The sequence below is a fragment of the Eschrichtius robustus genome, chromosome 6 (genome assembly GCF_028021215.1).
Source record: "Eschrichtius robustus isolate mEscRob2 chromosome 6, mEscRob2.pri, whole genome shotgun sequence".
NCBI classification, from domain to species: Eukaryota; Metazoa; Chordata; class Mammalia; order Artiodactyla; family Eschrichtiidae; genus Eschrichtius; species Eschrichtius robustus.
This window is the reverse complement of record NC_090829.1, coordinates 31,500,454-31,522,004: the sequence shown is the minus strand read 5'-3', so window position 1 is coordinate 31,522,004 and position 21,551 is coordinate 31,500,454. Positions and strand designations below refer to the sequence as shown.

Sequence of the window (21,551 nt, the reverse complement as noted above, 5' to 3'; positions counted from 1 at the left end):
CCACTTTATGTACATTTTCTCATTTAATCCTCACAACAATCTCATAAAACAGGTATTATCATCTCCATTTTACAAATGGTGAAACTGAAGGTTAGAAAAATGAAATGATTTGATGATTTGCCCAAGAGCATACTACTAATAAATGCCAGAGCAATGCTCTGAAACCTGTTTGGCCTGACTTGCTCTTAGGTAGTCCTTGGGGTGAAAGAAAGAAAGAAAAAAAAAAAAGATACTCCATCTCACTGCAGAAATTCCTTAAAGTTACTTTGTTCAACTCAAGTTTGAGGACACTGGGTTAGGATAAGCGGCAACTGGTAAGAATAAACAATTACCGTATATTGTTTAAACACACAGAAACATACACACAAACACACACACTTATGACTATAGATTCTTTACAACTTACTGTAAATTACATATTATAGAATTACATGAAGCTTTCTTTTTTGTTGTTGTTAATAAACTTTAAAGTTATTCTTAGTTTAATGAAGGGTGTTTATTTTAATTTAAATAAGCACACATTTAAGGAAAAATCAGTTATAGCTTCTGACTTAGTTAACCGTGAACCCAGCAACGACCACAATCAATACACTGTATCTGTTTCTCTTGCCCCAGGAACAATATGTATTGTTGTGGCTGCAGCAACTTAAGGAAATAAATGCTAAAACCAGGTATAAAAAAATCTATTAAAAAGATGGACACAACATGTGGGGACATATTAAGAGGATTGAGTGGAATCCAACAGAAAACAAAGTGGAGATATGACATATAAAATAATTAATAATAATTGCCAAAGTGAAAATAGACTTACTCAATAAACTGTAAGCTAGTAGAATAAGGGATACCTCAAAAAGGTAATAGGCAATGAAAAGATGTATGGTATGTCCCATCAGATAGTAAATTTCTATCAACTCATTACCCAAATAGTGTAAACTAAAATATGGATTTAGGGACTTTCCTGGCACAGTGGTTAAGACTGCACTCCCAATGCAGGGGGCCTGGGTTCGATCCCTGGTCGGGGAACTAGTTACCACATGCATGCCGCAACTAAGAGTTCCCATGACACAACTAAGGAGCCCACCTGCCACAACTAACAGTCAGCGCAACCAAATAAAAATAAATATATATATATAAATATTATAAAAATAATGAAATATGGATTGAAAAAAAAAAAACCCAAATACCCACAATAGGTTACACCTAAAGAAATAAGAAAAGTTGAGAGTACGTCCTTTCTTTGAGGCTGAGAGTAAGACTGTCTGTTAACACTGTGAATAAGACCCAATATAATTATATTCTTAATCATTTGAGAGTAGCAGTTTGTTGGTTGGATTCAATAACTTAAAAAAAAAAAATACTGATGAACATTTTTAATTATAAAAGCTAATTCTGCCAGCTACTTATAGTCATAGAAGTGAATCAACTAATTCAACGCAATCATTTTAGCATTTTTAAAAATCATGTGTTAATCCAATCTGACCTGATAGCTGAAAGACCTCAGAATATAGTACCACTGTGTAAGAAACATTTAAAATATACTTTTCAAAAGGATGTAATCATTTTTCCCCCTTTAAAAAACCTAAGATATTATATCTGGCTAAAAACAACAAAAATAACTTTAAACCAAGCAACAAATATTCAGGCATTTTCCTGGTTCTGTGAACTGAAATACAGTGACTATGGAAAATTGAAAAGAATTGGTTTTCTAAGTGAAATTATGAACACTGAACCAAAATACTTTTTTTTTTTTGCAAGACCAATTTTGTAATCTGATTATTTTATGTAATACAGACTATACCAAACATACTTTTGAATAACTTATACTTAGATGATATGCTGTTATACACAATAAAACTAACAGTAATAAATATAGACAGTTGTTAATAAGTTAACAGCAAAGATATAAGGTACCTACCATAAACAAGCAAAGAGAGTTTTTCTCTAAGTGTTAGTGCAGAACTTAAGAAACCCTAACCAATCACTTAGAGCACTATTTAAAACAACCTCTCAGCTTCTTCTGCATTAAATTAATTGCCCTTTTTCATATGTTACTTTTTAATTCTAAGTAACTAGAGAACTCAAAGAAGTCCTGGCACATAAATAGAAACTAACAACTTTGGAGATGTTCTATGGATGCTATATTGGAGATAACACCTAACAGCACCGACATTAAAAGATAGACTTTATAAATGACATCCAAATACATGTTATTCACATAAAACAATTATGTTTTATATTTACAACACACACATAAAATGTTATATAAATGAACACTAACTTTTCTCCGTTGCCCCAGGCAAACAAGGTCCCATCCTTACTAAAGGTACAGGTTTTGCAATTTTTCCCAGATTCTCTGAAAATAACAAGAAAAAAAGCTTAAATTAATAAGCATTAATATTTTTAAAAATCTGATTAAAAATCCTCAATCTTACCACAAATTTAATGACTAAGAACTTACATAAATTTTAGAAAATAATTCCAAAATGCTTTAGCCTACCAAAAATACTTTCTCGCTTAAAATGCAGTGCCAACTACCACTGTAAAGCTGGAAATTGATTTTATACCAACAGACCAATGTTAAGTAAGAAATAGAGCTCTTTTGGGTAAATAACTAGTTGGTGTGAAAACCCAAAAATGTAGGTGTATGTGGAAGCTACCAGCTGTCAGCCCTTATCTTGAGAGAGCTGAAGGATTTCAACATGGGGGTTTTGTGAAGAATTTCCCAAACTACCTGCATAACAAAACAATGGTGGATAAAATATCCTCCAGTGGCCAAGAAGTGACCCTGGATTTGAAGGACAAAGACGTTCCATCAATTTCTCATGTGCAGAGACAGAAAGTATAACAACGATAAGAGGTTTTTCACATTAAAAAAATATGGATGCAGGATTCTGTACAAAAACTAACCTGTGGAACTTGAACTTCTTGGCAACCTTCTATCAAACGATCAAAACTTTAAGTACTGTATCTCTCAACTGGAGATGGCTACTGTGAGTACATCTCCCAGTGATAATGAAGACCCAAACAGAAATGTGTGCGTGTGTGTACAGATGTCCATATGTGTAGTCACAACATTAGATCAGAACTTTGTGGCTAACAAGTATTTGAAATGTCAAATAACGACACACAGAGAACTGACCAGTACACCCCTTCTAAACTTGACAACGTCTTTGTTTCTGTTGTTTTTGTTTTAAATAAATTTATTTATTTTATTTATTTTTTATTTTTGGCTGCGTTGGGTCTTCGTTGATGTGCGCGGGCTCTCTCTAGTTGCCGCGAGCAGGGGCTACTCTTGGTTGTGGTACGCGGACTTCTCATGGCGGTGGCTTCTCTTACTGCGGAGCATGGGCTCTAGGCACACGGGCTTCAGTAGTTGTGGCTCGTGGGCTCTAGAGTGCAGGCTCAGTAGTTGTGGCACATGGGCTTAGTTGCTCCGTGGCATGTGGGATCTTCCTGGACCAGGGCTCGAACCCGTGTCCCCTGCATTGGCAGGCGGATTCTTAACCACTGCGCCACCAGGGAAGCCCTGAACACTATCTTTGCATTAATTCATCTGAAGATGACATTTGTGTTTCTGCAATCATACAATAATGGTAGCTTATTCTCAGTGTGTAGTTACTAAAACATTTTTTTTTCTCACTCCCTTACATAAATAGCTATGACCAAGATGTCCTCCATTCTATACTTGTGCAACTCATTTCTGAACCTTAAGGCAGAATTTTACAATTATTCTTTTTAAATCCTACCCAACTTTCGGTCTATTATTCCAGCCTACTGATATCTACTTATATCTTCATTTTCCCTTTTAAAAGCATTAGTCATTCCTCACAGATTTAAGTAAAATATAAATTATAAAACATCATTCTAAGCTATCATCTAAATTAATTATGAGAATATTGGATGACCTTTGAACAAGCTCCTGTGGCTCACCAATAGTCCTTCCCTCAAACTACATCAACTCATTAGTCAGCTAACTTCACAGCTCTTAACCAATAACAACTCTGTCACTAACATCATTCAACCGAAAGACTTTCTCATTTCTCAGATACTTTGCTAAAATCATGTTTATAGATCTATTCTGATGTGTCTGGAAATTCTACTCAGAAAGGAAATGAGATAAACTTGAAACAATTTATTCTTAGCAAGCTCATTTTGACTCCAATAATTACCTCCTTATTGTAATGATTATAAATTGTCTTTTTAATAACTCATTCTAGAATTATGTTTAAGAATGAAGGCAAGCTTCCTAGACTATAGTATCCAGACTTCAATTCTTTTCTTAATTTTGGCAATTGGAAAACTTTGTCTATTTCCTTCTGGAACAATCTTTTAAATGAAAAATTTCAAATATACACAAAAATAGAGAAAAAGTATGATAACCCCCCTACACACCTATCACCAAGCTTAAATAATTATTAACTCATGGTCAATTTTCTTTAATCTACTCCCTACTTTCATATTTAATGCCAGAATATTTTAAAGCAAAACCAGATGTCATATCATTTTACTCTATACTTCAGTATGCGTCTCTAACTGACGCGGGCGGGCATTTTTAAAAAACAGAACCACCACCATGCCACTTCAACTCATGAAATTAACAATAATTCCTTACTATCATTTAATACCTAGTACTTGGATATCCGGTTTTTTAAAAGCTCCCCAAGTCATTCTAATGTGCAGCCAAATTTAAGGACCATTCATCCAAAAGCTTGATTAGAAGCAGGTTTTTAAAAATCTTCATAGAAGGTAAGTACCGCATAGTTCCTATTGCAACTTACCAGGAGACACATAATGTCTCCTTGTTCTACTCTTAGTGACGCTGAGATTGTAGTGGACTCATTATGCGCCTCCTCAGACTCACCTAATCCTTCCTGCTCCCAGGCACCAGCTATTCAACGAAGAGACCTGGCCACCTCATCTCCTAACACCACTGGTTGTCTCAGACTCTCCAAGAATGAAGGCCACATTTCAGCACGGCTTCCATTATGCCTATTGCAGTAGCAGGAAGAGAAGCACTGGCACTCAGATTCAACCCGAACAGATCAAAAGAAGATTCTGGCTGCAGACCAATTTCGTACCCATCCTCTTCAAAATAGATTGTTCTAAGGAACAGTGGTTCTGTACAACCTCTCTGGAGAAATTCTGCATGACCAAGCAACTTGGATGGATTTTGTGAATCTGTGGTCAGTTCAGTGCACCTCACTCTATATTTGCTTTCACTTCTTCCTTGTCTCATTTCCCTTTCCCCCTCAATCCTGCTGCCTTGGGACTGCACACCCCAATGAAGTGCAGCACAAAAGCTTTAACACAGACTCTTATTTTCTAAAGTGGTGCTTTTCAAATATTAATGTGCATACAAATCACTGAGGAGCTGGTTAAAATACAGATTTTGATTCAGTAAGCTGAGTAGGGCCTGAGATGTTCTGATGTTTGATTTCTGCAGTGGCTCAAGGTGATGCCAGTATGGCTGATCTTGGGCCCATATTTCCTGTAACAAGGTTCTAGAGAACTGAGTCTAATAAAAAAAATGATCAATAGGGTCAGATGATGTCAGCCTGATTATAAAGTTCCCTATCAACAGTTCATCTAACAGCATCTTTTAATGATCATTTGTGTAGATCAGTCGTTCTCAAAGTGTGGTCCCTAGACTTGCAGTGTCAGCATTACCTAGGAACTTGTTAAAAATTCTAATTCTTGGGGCCCTGCCCTGGATCTAATGAATCAGAAAATCTGAAGAGGGAACAGTATCCTGTGTTTTAACAAGCTCTTCAGATGATTGTGATGCATGCAAAAGTTTGAGGACCACTGATACATGACTTCTTTAGGATAACGAAATGGTGATTATCTAATCCCATCATTCTTTTTAAATTTATTACTGTTCTATAAAGAAGTTTTCCTTATCAACAATTTGGTTACTGAAAAATAGTTTGTATAGGAAAGGCAACATAAATGCTTGATTTTTTCTTTCTTTATCAATTTTCAAAGTAATGAACAAGGATCCCATCGACTTCTAATGCTGACCAATAAGATTTGGAGGGAGGAGGATTTTTTTAGAGACTACTTATATACTTAACATGTCTTAATTCTTAGAGTCATTATTCTTCTTAATGCTCAAATTGTCCCATCTAAGGTTGGTATAAACCCCTTCAGGTTGACTCCTGTGACAGTTTAGCAAAACCCCATTAGCCTTTTATAACTTCCTCGCTTTCTGGCACAAGATATGTATGGCTCAACTCATACATTTTTCGTCCTATACCTGGAGTTGACCACTCCTCCAAGGAACTGGTTCCTTTTAGTGAAGAATGGCATTTAGAGATCATAATCTGTGAGGTATTTACTGCTACCAGGTTATCACTGGCTCTAGGCCTTTAGAGTGGACAGACCTAGGAAATACAAATGTTTTTATGAAAAGAAATCATGAATTCATATTGATACATGCAAGTCTATCTCCCCACTTCACTCTTATGCTGAAACTTTGGTTCCTAATGACATTAATATAATTATTTATTTGTCTTACCCTACAATAGATTTAAAAGGACAATATCAATTTTCTATTAATAATAAAACTATTGAATGCATTTAAGAATATTGCATATCATCATATGGCTATGTCACCAACTTAATATAAAGCTAGGTTCACTTGTTCCCGTTTTCCATTCAATTTTTTTTTTTAATTTAAAACAATTACTTGGTCCAAAGTTGAAACTATATATACCAAAGTTCATTTACAGACATGTCCCCTGGATCTTGCAATTCTCTCTCCTCCTATAGATAATCACTTTTGTTAGTTTTTGGTTTACCTTTCCATTATTTCTTTTTGGCAAAAATGTCTATTTATCTAGCTATATATTTATATGTGTATATTTTTTTATATTTCTTCATTTCTTATACCTTTCTCATTCCATAATTTATCGAAGATTATAGGCAGTGGTTTGGCTATCAGATTTGCAGGTTTTTCCTCAGTCCCTAAGATAAAATTCTTCTAAGCTAGAGGCACGAACTGAATTACACTATTGTCTACACCTTTTCTTTTAAACATGCTTAAGCTATTATTTTCAAATCTAAAGATCATTTTTCTTGATAGAGAATATGCATTCTTTCATTCTTTCCATCTTCTGTTAATATTACATAATATGTCCCAAGAAACTAGCTTATCTGTTCTTTTTCTTTTTTGTTCAGAATATAACAACAAAAATACTTCAGAATGCATTGTATAGTTCTCTATAACATTACTCGACAAAATAAACCATACCTTGGAAACACTGTGCTTTCTGTAAAATGTGGTGGTCCATTCACCATGTATAGTCCTTCTGACCCTCGGACTAAAGAAAAAAAAGGGAAAGAACCACCATTACTTTGTTAATAAATACTCAGTTATCACAAATGTTAAAAAAAAAAAGCTTTCAGTCAAAATACTAATGAAATCATTAAACATTTCACAGAACTATCAAACATCAGCATTAAAAGGGCACATTTTTCTTCCTCTTTTGCATAAAATCATATAACTGCTGAGAAATAAATAGGTAATGCAATGGACTGAATGTGTCTCCACAAAAATCCTCACGTTGAAACCCTAATCCCAATGTGATGGTATTGGAAGGTGGAGCCTTTTGGGGGGGTTATTAGATCACAAAGGTGGAGTCCCCATGAACGGGATTAGTACCTTTACAAGAAAAACACAGGGGATACAATAAGTTGGCAGTCAACAAACAAGAGGGTCCTCACCAGACCCTGACCATGCTGGCACCCTGGTCTGAGACTTCCAGCCTCTAGAACTGTAAGAAATAAATTTCTGTTGTTTATAAGCTACCCAGTATGTGGTACTTTGTTATAGCAGCCTGAACTAAGACAGGTAATATCCCTCTTATTTCTTTTCCTATAGAGCATATTCATTTAGTCTCTAAGGAGACTACTTCAATAAATCCACTTTTATCTATCTTACAAGAAATCTATGCATTTGCATTGAGATACAACATTCATACTTATATTCCTTCATTCAAATGGAAAAAAGTGATCCTAGTATTATGTTTTCACATTATTTTCTAATCTCATTTTCAAAACGTATGGATGCTGGAAACAGAATTAGAAGCTGAGTCTAAGTTAAATCTTCTTTGTATCAGCTTACTCTCTCAAGTAACTTTTATAATTAAAAACTCAAAATTGTAACTGTCACCAGTGAAAGGCAGTTGTACTATAGTAGAAAGGACATGAACTCAAAGGTAGACCTCAGTTCCTATCTGACTGTGGAACCTTAGATACATCGCCACCTCTGAATCTGTGCCCCAATCAGCAAAATATAAACTTTAAAATACTGTGTGCTTTATGTAAAATAATAACATAAAAATATAGTATAAATTCATTCAAAGTTCTTAAAAAATATGACATTATTATTTACAATTTCTCAAGCTAAGAGAACAAACAGGATGAGATACATTCATTTAGTAAGCTCCCAACGATAGTAATATTCTAAAAAATTAAGTGGGAACAAAGTTCAAGATTAAATAAGCAAAAACATCTACAGAACTAGATTATACTTTTTTAAAATGGCTGAATTAGAAGCTTCTAAAGCTGAACCAAATAAAATGATTCATTCATTCAGCAAATGCTTACTGGAGAAAAAAAAAAAACTACCACCAAAACCTTATGTTGAGTACTGCAGATACAATAGGGAGGAAAATCAGCCTTGTCCTTGACCTAACTAATCAGATAATTAGTCAAATATATGGAAATCTATAACTGCATTTAGTGCTACAAAGAAAAGATATAAGAGGCTACTAGAGTGAATAATATGGAGTTTTAATCTAAAAATGGAAGGTTAGGGAAAGCATCCTTGAGTAAGTGATTTGTGTGCTGAGATCTGAAAGATGAATAGCAGTTAGCAAGCAAGGAGAACAGTAACAGGTGCAGAAACTCCGTGACAAGAGAGATGACAGTGTCACAGGAATGGAAAGGAGGCCTGTGTGGCTGGAAGGAGGTGGATCTGGAGAAGAAAACAGGGCTCAGACCAAGCAGGATCCTGTGGCTTAAGTTAGGCAACATTGGACTGCAGCCTAAGAATGTTGGGAAACTTCAAAAAAGTTTTAGGCAGATTTTTAAAACCAGACTTGCAATTTGAAAAGCTCAACTTGGTACAGTGTAGAGAGTGAACCAGAAGGCAGTAAGATGTGAAGAAACTACTCAGGATGGTCTGCACTAGTCCCACAGGAGAGATAATAGAAACTTTGGGAATTCCCTGGTGGTCCAGTGGTTAGGACTCCAAGCTTCCACTGCCAGGGGCCCGGGATCCATCCCTGGTGGGGGGAACTAAGATCCTGCAAGCCAAGCAGCACGGCCACAAAAAAATAAAACAACACAAAACTTGGACTAGGGTAGGGCAGTGGAAATGGAAAGTGAAGAATAAGTGTTCAATATTCAAGAGAGAAAACTGACAGGACTTGGTGATGAGTAACTATTTTATCAGCTAGAACTCCTGCTAGCAGCAACAGTATAAGAGCTGAAGAAAAGAAAAAGTTTTACTGAAGTCCATGGCTACAATTTCACTTGCTTCCTTTTCTGCCAGCTAGTCAGAAATCTCCCACTCTTCAGCATCAAAGTTGGTAGCTAGGGGCCACTCTTGGCTCCAACTCTGATCCCTATTTCCTTTCCCTTCTCAAGGGACAGTTCTCATAACATCAATTTTCTATCTGTAAATTAACTAGCTCAATCTTCAGATATTGAAAGTAATATAATCTACCTTCCCTAAGTAAATAATTTAAAGTTAGAATGACGGAATTCCCTGGTGGTCCAGTGGGTAAGACTCCACACTCCCAATGCAAGGGGCCCGGGGTTCAGTCCCTGGTCAGGGAACTAGATCCTGCATGCATGCCGCAACTGAGTTTGCACACCACAACTAAGATCCCGCATGCCGCAACTAAGACCTGGCGCAGCCAAAATGAATGAATGAATGAATAAATAAATAAATAATTTTTTTGTTTTTAAGTTAGAATGAAAGTAAAAGAACCACTGACAAACAAGATAAAAATCTATGTACTCATGGAGCTTCCATTCTAGTGGAAATGATGAAAAATAAGGGAGTAAACACGTAATTGAATAATGAGTTTCTGGTCAGATATCCACAAGTATACAACTGGATACCATGTTTCCTCATATACTAAACTGAGTCGCCAAACTGCTGTGGGTAGTTTGCCCTTGAATAGAATGGAGTCTAGCAAAGTGTTCTACATATATCAAAATCTAAACTCCTCACGCTACTGCCTACAAGGCTCTATACCTGGCCCCTGCACAGCTCCATGTGCTAGGCAGTAGGGATCTTAAAAAATGAGTCCATCACTACACTCAAAATGATGATTTCAAAAGGAGCTCAGTCTACTGCTACACCTTGAATGAAACACTGACGATATCTATTCTAAAAATCTCTAATACATTTAGTAAACATTTTGTGCCAGGAAATGTTTTCCTAGAAGACTTGAAAACTATGAAGTTTAATTCTTTGGCATCAGAAATTCTCAACTGCTTCTTGGCGTTCTGGCTAAAATCAAGTATTGCATCAAAATTCTCTTACTACACAGGCAAAGCTGTGCTGTTTCTTGTCACCAAATCAATCGTCTGCTGCAATATAATGTATGATACATTATGATTTAGAAGAAAACAAGCCATTCTTTTCTTAATACTACAGTTAAGGTTTTAATAAACATTTATTTGAGGGATTAATAAAAAATGAATTTCCCAAACTAGGGGGTTTGCAGTTGTCAGATTACACGTTATCGTTAGGTTGCATAAAATTCTGTCAGCCTAATGAGGTCCCTCCCACAAGCTGCAGTGACAATTTAACTCACTAATCGCTCTTTCAAAATTCTCATACTTACCTAGGAAAACAAAACGGTACATTATCAGTGTATACCCAATGAAGCCGAAATACTTTTAAAATGTGCCATATGATAACGCAATCAAACCATGCTCTACTGCCTTAACACATGCCTGAAGTGACTGGCAAAAAAGAAAAAAAGCTTTCCCTAGCTCATCTCAGCTTCTTGTGTTCTCATGACACTTGTACCTAGTGACCTTGGTCCTCTGTATTTGTTGACTTTGCTGTTATTACCGACCACAATGTTTACTTGGTGAAAATTCAAAGTTTTCGTACGTTATATTAAAGTGGCAGCTGTACCTCAGAACCCATGAAGGTAGCCTTCTGGCCACAGCAGTGGGAACTTTCAGGGTATTCAGGGCAACCAGTACGGGTACAAGTTTTTCCTTTTCCAAAATTTCTATTTCATACTTACATCCCAAACTAAGACATGTAGAAGATCCCAAAAGAGTTGCTAAGACTGAATGTTTACATACCCCTACCCCAAATTCATATATTGAAACTTAATCCCTAATGGTATTTGGAATGGCTTTGGGGAGGTAATTAGGTCATGAAGGAAGAACCCTTATGAATGGGATTAGTGCCCTCATGAAAGAGGCCCCAAAGAGGTCCCTTGTCTCTTCCACCATGTGAGGACACAGTGCAGAATGGCTGTCTATGAGCCAGGAAGCAGGTGATCACCAGACACTGAACCTGCCCGTGCCCTGATCTTGGATTTGCCAGCCTCCGGAACTGTAAGAAATAAATTTCTGTTGTTTACCACCCAGTCTATGATATTTTTGTTACAGGAGCCAGAATGGACTAAGACAGGAGCAAAACTCCCACTTAACTTAATAATGCAGATTATGAACGCAAAATCTCAGAAGGCAACACCGACAGAAAAGTCAGTGTGAAAAGTGCCATGTCTTTCTTGCTCAAGTAGCATTCAGTCTCATGTGGCTTTCAATTACTGGTTTTAGTATGTTTCTGGAGAAGCAAAATCTTGAGTCAAATTAATCAGCTAGATTAATCAGCTTTTCAACATGCATATGTTCACATTCTAAATAAAGAACACTTTGAAAACAAAAATTAAAAGGTTACATAGTCTATGATTCCATTTATATAACACTTTTTTTTTTTTTAAGGAAAATACATTTGTATTTTGCATAGAGATGGAGAAAAAAAGGCAAACTGTTGTTGTTTGAAATTTAGAAGTACATTTCAATTGTCCCTTGAATAATAATCAAGATAATTTCACTAGGTAGTCTCAATAATTTTGTATTATATTAAGGTTGCTATTCAATATTTATCACAAATCATTATGTTCGGCCATGCTATAAAAACTTACTAAAAAAAAATGGTTGGCTTTTCACCAGGATATATAACACTCATGAAATGACAAAATTATCATGATACAGGACAGATCAGTGGTTGCCAACAGTTAGAGTTGGAAGGAGGGTCCAACGATAAACGGGTAAACATCTTTGTGGTGATAGAGCAGTTCTATATTCTGATAGTGGTGGCTACATGAATCTACACGTGATAAAATATAGACATGCACAAACTAGTAAAATCCAAATAAGGAGAGCAGTTTAGTAAATACGACTGTACCAGTGTCAATTTCCTCGTTTGGATAATACACTATAAGATATTATCATTGGGGAAAGCTAGGTGAAGGATATGCAGGAACTTTCTTTATTCTCTCTGCAACTTCTTTCAAGTTTTAATTTATATCAAAATAAAAAGGCTTTTTAAAAGCCCATCCCTTTTTGGTAATACCTTGTTCACAACACGGCAAGAAATAAAACCAATCAAAAGTCTGTCAACATTTCTCAAGAACTGATTTGCCAGGGAATACAGGACAGAGGTGCTAAATTAAAATTAAAAATCAAATAGACCAAGATTTTTGTACTAAGATAAAAACGTATTCTGCAAGACAAAAGTACATATCAAAGCTACTTCATACACTGATGATACTGTTGGTTCCCATTAAATTAGACAACTTTTGTACATGATGCTTTACAATAGATATGTCTGTTATATGTGAACTAATTATCAATTAAATTCATCATAAAAGTCATATTGAGTCATTATAGTTTTGTTCATACATGTAAGCCACTATTTAAAACAAATATTTTCTTTCACACTTCCCTACATAGAAGCATCCTATGAGAAAGTGCTGTAAGACATTTTGGAACCACTAAGATACTATACTGGATTTATTAGTTTGAGCAACTTCTTATACAAACTTGAATACATGGATATACAAAAGTTTATCAGAAGAAACACAAAATCAGGTTCATAACGGAACATAAACTGCATTATAAGTTAATAAAAGCAAAAATAAATATGGACTCAACTCTTTTCAATAACTGAAGCAATTTTTTTCTACATATGAATTTCTAATGAGGAATTCATTTTAATTAGAAGTGACTAAATGTAAAACAGTGAGTAAAATGTGGGGATAGCTTAACATAGTGTATTGACACCTGATATGATTCCTTATTTTTAGTGATTTTCCCCTTTAATCAAGAAGGATCAGCAATATGTTCTACTGGAAAGAAAAATCTAGAATGCTAAGTTCTTTTCATTAAAGCAACAAATAAATGCCAGAGTTTCACACAGAATAACTGTTTAAAAACAACAATTACATTAAATACTGTACCTACATAGTATCTTTTTAAAACTTACTAGCCTTTCTAGATACTCACATACCATTTATTGCTCTAGGCCTGAGTTAATATGAGAAAACTACTGGACTTCAACAAACAAGGGTCCTATGCCAGGGATATGGTGATCATTATAGTATGATACTTTTTCCAATGCTTACATCCACTGAAGTATATATCAATTTAAGAAAATGACTCAGTCTTGATTATCGCAATGGCTTCAACTAGGCAAGCTGATTGGACAGTAGGGGCTTCATGTAAGGGCTATTGTTGTTTTACATGCCTAGCATCCAGGCCCCCCTTTTAGGAGACTTTAGTTTTCCTTTGGGAAATATCCAGGGGTGAGGATATAATTTGGTCCTGGTGATTTGATTAAAAATTGACTGATTCAAAGATGAGCATGAGCCAAGCCAAAGGCAGCCAGCCTTGAGACTGGCACAGATGTGCACTTTCCTCTGGGGCCGTTGAGCTGGTTGAATGTAAACCTGGAGCTCCCGACTAGAACATCAGCCTGAGAATAAGTTTAATCGGAAAGAAAGCAAGAGCTTAAGGAGGAAGAAAAACAGGTTTTTGGAGTCATGTGAATACCTGGATGTAACAGTAGAAGCTTTAAGGTTACATGAGCTTTTTTTGTTTTTTAAAAAAATCCCCTTTTCGGGGCTTCCCTGGTGGTGCAGTGGTTAAGAATCCGCCTGCCAATGCAGGGAATACGGATTCAAAGCCCTGGTCCGGGAAGATCCCACATGCCACGGAGCAACTAAGCCCGTGCGCCACAACTACTCAGCCCGCGCTCTAAAGCCTACAAACCACAACTACTGAGCCTGCATGCAACAACTACTTAAGCCCACGCGCCTAGAGCTCGGGCTCCGCAACAGAAGCCACTGCAATGAGAAGCCCGCGCACCGCAACGATGAGTAAGCCCCGCTCGCACAACTAGAGAAAGCCCACGCGCAGCAACGAAGACCCAACGCAGCCAAAAATAAATTAATTAATTTTTTAAAAATCCCCTTTTTATCTGCTTTAGCTTTTTGTCATTTCCAACTGAAAGTCATAACTAATAAAATTTACTGCATAATCTTTAAATTATTCACAACTCCAAAGTCCCATAAGTCTATATTTAAAAAAAGATTTTGGAAGTAAAAGAATCTATTATTGACTGAAATACCTATACTAAGAATGTTTAAAAGATTAATCAGTGTGTTCTAGTGAAAGAAAAATGGGCCATGGAGTTGAATGATTGAATATAATCCTGACTCTGCCAATTTGCAATGTGAATTTCTCTGAGCTGCTATAAATATGAGAATATTCGGAGCAGACGCACTATATAACCCTTAAGCTCTTACGAAGTCCTTGATCTTAAGCACTGGAAGAAAACTGTCACTCTTGGTTAACCTGACTCCAGATAAAGTGGTTATCATTCATTAAGTTATTCTTCCATTAAACACTTAGTGTCTATTGTTTAGCAGGCATTGTACTTGGCACTGAGAAGACAGGGATGAATAAGGCTCTGCCCCTGCCATTAAGGAATTCACAGTCTAGCAGGAGAGAAAAGCATCTAAACAGCTAGATAATCATCTTATGTGATAAGTGAAAAAAAACAAAAACAAAAAACTTCAAGTATATATGAGGTACCAAAATAGGCTGGGGAAAGACTATCTGGGAAGAGTAAGGAAAGACTTCACAAAGTAATGATGTCTAAAATGAAATTTAAAAGATAAAAAGACGTCAGCCAAATCAAGAGGAAGAGGGTAGTGTTAGACTGAGGAAATAGGTTGTTCAAGGGTTTTATGAGCAGTTCAGTACTGATGGAGAACAAAATAGGATAGGATGGCAAGGAGTAAAATGAATGACAAGAGCTATTCAAGGATTATAAAGGGTTCCATATGCTATGCTAAACAGGATGGAATTTACCCTGCAAGCAGTCACTGCAAAGATTTTAAAAGGGAAAAAAAAAAAGATCAAATTTTAAAATGTACCAATTTTTAAATTAAAGTTCAAAAAAAGCATTTAGTATTCCAAAATTATAAGTAACATACAAGCTACCTTTATGAAGCTACAGAAATAAATTCATTTAGTTACTTTTTAAGCAGTATCTGCTTGGCATGTTATTTAACAAATTAGTCAAGTTTTTGATAAATGTCTGGTGAATGAACTGTGGTAGCCAGATTGAATATGAATGGGCAGGGTGCTGAATAACAAAGATCTCAAAATGTAGAATGGTGAAAAGTGCAAAAGCTTTTTAAGGTTCCTTCCAAGTCTCGGTGAAATAATCCCTTTCCTCAAAAGTAGACAACCTTTCTCTCAATGGCTTCTTTTTCCTTAATATGTTATTAAGTTATTGGGAACTTATAGCCTTCTTTTCCCTCCTAACTCCCCTCTCCTTACTTGATGCTCATATATGAGACTCTAGCCATTACTGTAATCCAGAGTCACCGCTGACATTGTCTAAGACTAAGTTTATTATCTTCTCCAACATTATAAACTCTGCCTCAGCTTCGAAACCTCAGGAATCCTGTAATGTTCTAACGTTGCAACTTTATCTTTATAATGTTCATCATATGCTACCACCCCAGAACACATTCTCATCCCCTTAAAACCTACACTACCGCAGCTCCACTCGCCCTACTGAGTCCCACAAATTTCATTAAAGCAAGGAGTGCAGGATTTGGTATCACTTAAATTCAGGTGTATTTAAGTGCGTGGTTATTCTAGTAGACCGAGTCATACGTTTACGTTTTTTTCTTATTACAGAGCTAAATGACTTCACCCTGTCAACAGGGCCTGTCACCAAGTAAGCGTTAGTGTAACACCAGTATTGCAGACCCAGAGTAACAAATCCCACTAGCACTCTTCGTTCTTATGCCCCTTCCTCTATTCCTGTAGAACTTGAAGTGTCAGGAAAGAATGATGGATGGGCAAAAGGGAGGGGGGAATGCTGGAGCTCCGAGGCTAGAGCCTAACTTCCGACTGCCACGCTACACCAAGAAATCCAAAAGGCCCTCCGGCTCTCCTGCAATCCACAAGAAAAGGCGGATCAGACTCCAAGGCTTCTCGGGTGGTGCCCAAGGTTAGAGACACAAAAAATACTGCTCTAAAGAAATAATCCCTTGCTCGTTCAGAGCTCACCTGTAAGGAGCGGCGTGGACGGCGCCATCTTGTCCCGGAAAGAGAAACTCATATGCTTGGGTCAGAGTTCACGAGAGCCGAACCCAGCCCCAACACGTCTCCTCCGGCGTGAGACGGCGAACTGGTGTTTCCGGGGCCGCCAGCCTCGGGGCCAATTCACTTCCGGTCGGAGAGAGACACGAAAAAGGAGCCCGAACGCGCACGCGCAGCTCTGGGGCAACACTTTACGGAGCGTGGAGGGGCGGGGCTAAGGCTGGAGTGCCGGCCTTCGCCCTCCCTCCCCCTCTTCCTCAGCAGGCGGAGCGTGCACTTCCGCGGGGCGGAGCCGGCCCAATGCTGACGTTGGCAGCCGAACCCGAAGTAGTTCGAGTCGACGGGTTGCACCGTCCCGTTGTTGCGTTGTGTAGCGTTGCGTTCCCTTCCTCTCTCAGTCTACGCTCCCGGCGGAGGCCACAGCGGCGACGCGAGAATATCCCGGCGGCCTGCTCTCCTCCCGCGCGCCCGTCTCGCTCGGCCGGACGGTCCGGCGTCGTCAGTCAGCCGGCGGCCCGCGCCCAGCTAAGGGCTCAGCCCCCGCGCCCGCCGCGCCCAGGCCCAGCGGCCGGAGCTAGCGCCCCACCTGAGAGCCTCCTTGCTCCGGCGGCGCGGGCACCGGGAGCGGAGCGTCGGTCGTAGCGGCCCGAGGAGAAGCGAGCGAGCGAGGCCCAGGGGTGGCCGGGGCAGGTGGTTGCGCCGCGAAGATGGTCGCCAAGCAGCGGATCCGTATGGCCAACGAGAAGCACAGCAAGAACATCACCCAGCGCGGCAACGTCGCCAAGACCTCGGTAAGGGAAGAGCGGGCGCCCCTCTCGGTTCCGCAGCCGGGTATGAGGCCCGGGGCCGCGCCGAGCTCTCTTCCCCAGACCCGGGCGACTCAAGGGCCCGAGGCCGCGAGCGGGACGCTAAGTTGGGAGCTCAGGGAGGTGGGTGCCGGAGCCGGGCGGCTCGGCAACGCAGGGGAAACCAGTGAGGTGCAGGGACCCGGCGACCTGGCCCGGGGTGCAGGGTGAGAGCTCGGGGTCAGAGTGGTTTTTTTGCATTGGAGACCGTGGATTTTCCTTTTTGCAGAGAAATGCTCCCGAAGAGAAGGCGTCTGTAGGACCCTGGTTATTGGCTCTCTTCATTTTTGTTGTTTGTGGTTCTGGTAAGTGTTTTGGGGGCGACCATCGGGTAGGGTGTTGGATGACGGGTTGGGGATGACGTGGTGATCCATCAGTGGTGAATCCTGCCCGCATAGTTCTCAATCCACCTGCCGGGAGCTCCGCATAATTCTGTTTTATGTGAACCCAGTTACTTGTCCCACATATGCACAGAGGGTGATGCTCTAGAAACTTCTCCCCGCTTGATTTGAGCTCACAGGGGAGCAGAAAAGGAGGTCAGGTCCTTAGTAATGATCGAGTTGACAAATATTAGACCAAAACAAAAAACAAAAACACCTCCCAGGATGAGAATTTAGAATATTTTGCAACCTTTGCGAAAAAGAAGCTTCTGAACATCATGTACATGCGGATGTTCAAACTTAATTTAACGTGTTCCAAAATCTAATGTTTTTATGTCAAAATTGGATGTATTTTATAAAGTAAAGCTAGTGCAAAGAATTGATTCATTGTAGAGGAACTTGTACCTGATTGGCAATTTAACGTCCGAGACAAATGTTTTTAGTTTAATAAAAGAAATGTTTGACATATGGTAGGGAAAAATAGTTATCAGGGCAGACTGCTGTTAGAGTAGTAGACTCTTGCCCATGGAGATGGATTACAGAATTTCTTCTCTTCATCTTAATATGCAAGCTGTTAATATGGAAATACATGTTTCTGTTTTACACGTTCTGACATTTTAAAGTTACTGAGGTTTCTCTTGAACATTTCACTTTGCCTGTCTCCTAAACATACCAATTGGAAGCTTTCCTGATAAATGGCCAAGAGCCAAGCAATTTATGTAACCTAAAGATTATTGAATTTCAGCCTTGTGAGAATGAGGAAATGTGCATATGTTACAGGCCAAGTACACCTAATGTTTAGGGTTAAACCAAAATAATTGTATGCTAGAAAAACCTTTTTGCTTTGGTGCTTTAATTGCTTTCTAAAAATCACTGCTTATTTGGTAACTCTCTAGACATTTTGGCATAAAATTCAAGGAAGCTGAGGCATAAAAAAAATTGTATTATTAAGGTAGGCCTGTGTTCATATTACTATGAAGTTACCTAGTACTTGCAAGTAATTGTAAGGGTATTTTTGGATTCTTGAACTACCTTAATATTTGTCAGTTGCCAGGCCTGTTTTATTCCAAGCATGTTTTAATACTTGCTCTTTCTCTTTACAGCAATTTTCCAGATTATTCAAAGTATCAGGATGGGCATGTGAAGTGACTGACCTTAAGATGTTTCCATTCTCCTGTGAATTTTAACTTGAACTCATTCCTGATGTTTGATACCCTGGTTAAAAACAATTCAGTAAAGCATCCTGCCTCAGAATGACTTTTCATATCATCCTTCATGTGTCATTCCAAGGTTTCTTCACAAGTCATTCCAAGTTTTCTAGTCCATACCACAGTGCCTTGCAAAAGCACCACATGAATAAAGCAATAAAATTTGTTAAGCTACAGTAGTGGACCCTACTTATTCAGTCAGTAAAGAGTAAGTTTTTTTTTTTTAATGTGGTTATTAGAACAGTATACAATATAGGTAATTAGATTGAATCTGTGTAGACAGGGTCTAGATCTTGTTAGCCCTAATGTGTAAATGCAATTAGCTTAATTTAAAATTTGGAATCCTACGGTTTTTATATAGCTAGGCACTTTATTACTATTTCTTGAATTCAAAGCACACTCCCATAGAGGGTCATGTAACCGTCCTGTAATAAGGTGCTTATAAATGGAACAACTACACAGCCTAGTTTTCCCGAAATCTTTAGCACCTAAAAATTTTAAAAAGCTTCTAAATGCCTAATATAAAGGGAGATGCTTATAGCCACAACGTCTATTTTAACAATGTTATTTCTATTACACTACCTTGGATTTTGCATGAGTGAATATACTAACGTAAGAGGCCATAAGAAAACAACTTGGTTGAGCATTTTATAATTTAGTCACTTCGGTTTCGCTAAAAGCAGCCATGGTGGAGTAAAGTCAGGGAAGGTTTTTTATATCACCATTGATTTCACCAGAATTACTTTAATATATCAAAGGGGTCTATTAATGCTCACAACATTTTAGGGAAAAATAGTACTAAAAATGGATGCCTCATCAGGACATACTGTTGAGTCCAGTGTGCCGTAAGACAGCATGTTAATAGCACTTTTAATACCAAAAAGGCACATCAACTGCAAATTAGTTTGGAAATGCTTTTTCTTGATTTATGATTAAAATTCTGTTAGGGTACTAGATACATCAGACTAAAGTGTCATGTGAAATTAAATGGATTTACTGATAAGGATCAGTCTTTAGTCTTCCCTTTGTTGTGTGATTTTACAGGTTATGATTGATCAAACTTTCTTTTTACTAATGGTAAGGGTGAGTGATAAGGCAGGTTTTGAGCTTTCTGGTACTGTTGAAAATTTCAAGTATTGGCTATTTAAATTCTTAGCCATAATGATGAAAAAAGCCTGAGAGGTGTCTATGTGTTAATGAGTTGGAAAGAAAGCTGCTTGTTTGCTGTGTTAATTGCCTCAGGATACCTCTTGAAAATAAGCTGTTTTAAGAGGAACAGAAGGGAAATCTACTACCTAGTCTATATACAGTGTGAACCTCAGAGCTTCTGGTACCCCTAAGTATTGGGAGAATGAAGGAGAGGAGTGGTTAAGGATTTTTAGGAACTTGACTAGAATAGGAAAGGGATCTGCTGACCTTGGGCCAGCAGGTTTTTACCTGTATTGTTACCTGCCTTTCTCACCCAGGAAATCAACCCCTGTACTTGTTTCCCTCTTGGAAACAAGTGTCTTGGTTAACTAATTCTATTTTGTTGTAACTTAAAAAATGAAAGTTATTGTTCTAAATTCATAGCAGGTGCCTTATTCTTTGCTTTGAGTCAAACTATTCCATATCAGAATTTCCCTTGGTTTCCTATAGATAACTGGCTTTAAGACATTGAGGGTTTTGTTTTTTTTTTAATGTACAATGTGTGTTAATTTGACTGTTAAATTGCCATAGTGAGCAATCATTTTACATATGTAAAGTTGCATTCCCTTTGTATATCATGTGTCATTACCAATTGGGTGCATTTTTAAGGATGAATTATGCATGTTTGGGTCAATGAAAGCTATGTCATTTCATTTACCCTTTAAAAATAAAGATCCCTGAATATTTGATGCCTTCTAAAAGGAAATGATTTTATAGAGTTCTTATCTGAGTATACTTTTTATAGTTAATAGAAAATGATTTTAAGGAACGCCTGGTATGTTGTACTTGAGTTAAAAGAAATAGTATCCAGAGGCACAAATTTAAGGTTTTAACTGGGAATAGGTAGCAAGAAAAATATATAAAAGCACAATGAATTAAATACTTTCCCAACTGGGGTTTACCCTCATCTCATTATTTGAGTTTGGTTCAAGGAAAAAGCACAATTTTTTTCTTTTTTTTTTGATTTCCCTTTCCCAGTTGAACTTTATATGTCATCTAATGTTGAGCACAATGATGTGAGAATAAATACTTTATCGGGGTTGTCTACATTATCCAATTACTCTTTGTAATTTAGCTATAACGTTTCAAGGAGTTGTCAGTGATTTCATTGTATCTGTTGGGTTGTATATAATGTTGCTCAAAATGATTGGGCTTCCAAAATAAGTGAAGATTTTCATTGTAACAGAATGCATTGTAATAGGCTTTGATTTACATTAAAGAAATGTATATACTCACCTGCAAGGCCATGGCTATTGTCA

The 21,551-nt window shown here is 37.8% G+C and overlaps 2 protein-coding genes across 2 annotated transcripts in view; one reads left to right on the top strand and one right to left on the bottom strand.

The window, feature by feature from the left end:
- EIF2A (eukaryotic translation initiation factor 2A) overlaps positions 1 to 16,734 on the bottom strand; it is a 37,832-nt gene extending 21,098 nt beyond the window's left edge. Inside the window, exons 1-3 of the mRNA XM_068546098.1 lie at positions 16,639 to 16,734; positions 7,253 to 7,322; positions 2,279 to 2,353 (exon numbers count right to left, since the gene is read on the bottom strand). Coding sequence (XP_068402199.1) covers positions 2,279 to 2,353; positions 7,253 to 7,322; positions 16,639 to 16,690 — 197 coding nt within the window. The 5' untranslated portion in view covers positions 16,691 to 16,734. The remainder of the gene's footprint in view (positions 1 to 2,278; positions 2,354 to 7,252; positions 7,323 to 16,638) is intronic.
- Positions 16,735 to 16,999: 265 nt separating this feature from the next.
- Positions 17,000 to 19,280, top strand: SERP1 (stress associated endoplasmic reticulum protein 1). Its single transcript, XM_068546097.1, has 3 exons — positions 17,000 to 17,462; positions 17,746 to 17,821; positions 19,000 to 19,280. Exons 1-3 carry the CDS (start codon positions 17,379 to 17,381, stop codon positions 19,038 to 19,040), a joined length of 201 nt encoding a protein of 66 aa, XP_068402198.1. The 5' UTR covers positions 17,000 to 17,378; the 3' UTR covers positions 19,041 to 19,280.
- Positions 19,281 to 21,551: the final 2,271 nt, after the last annotated feature.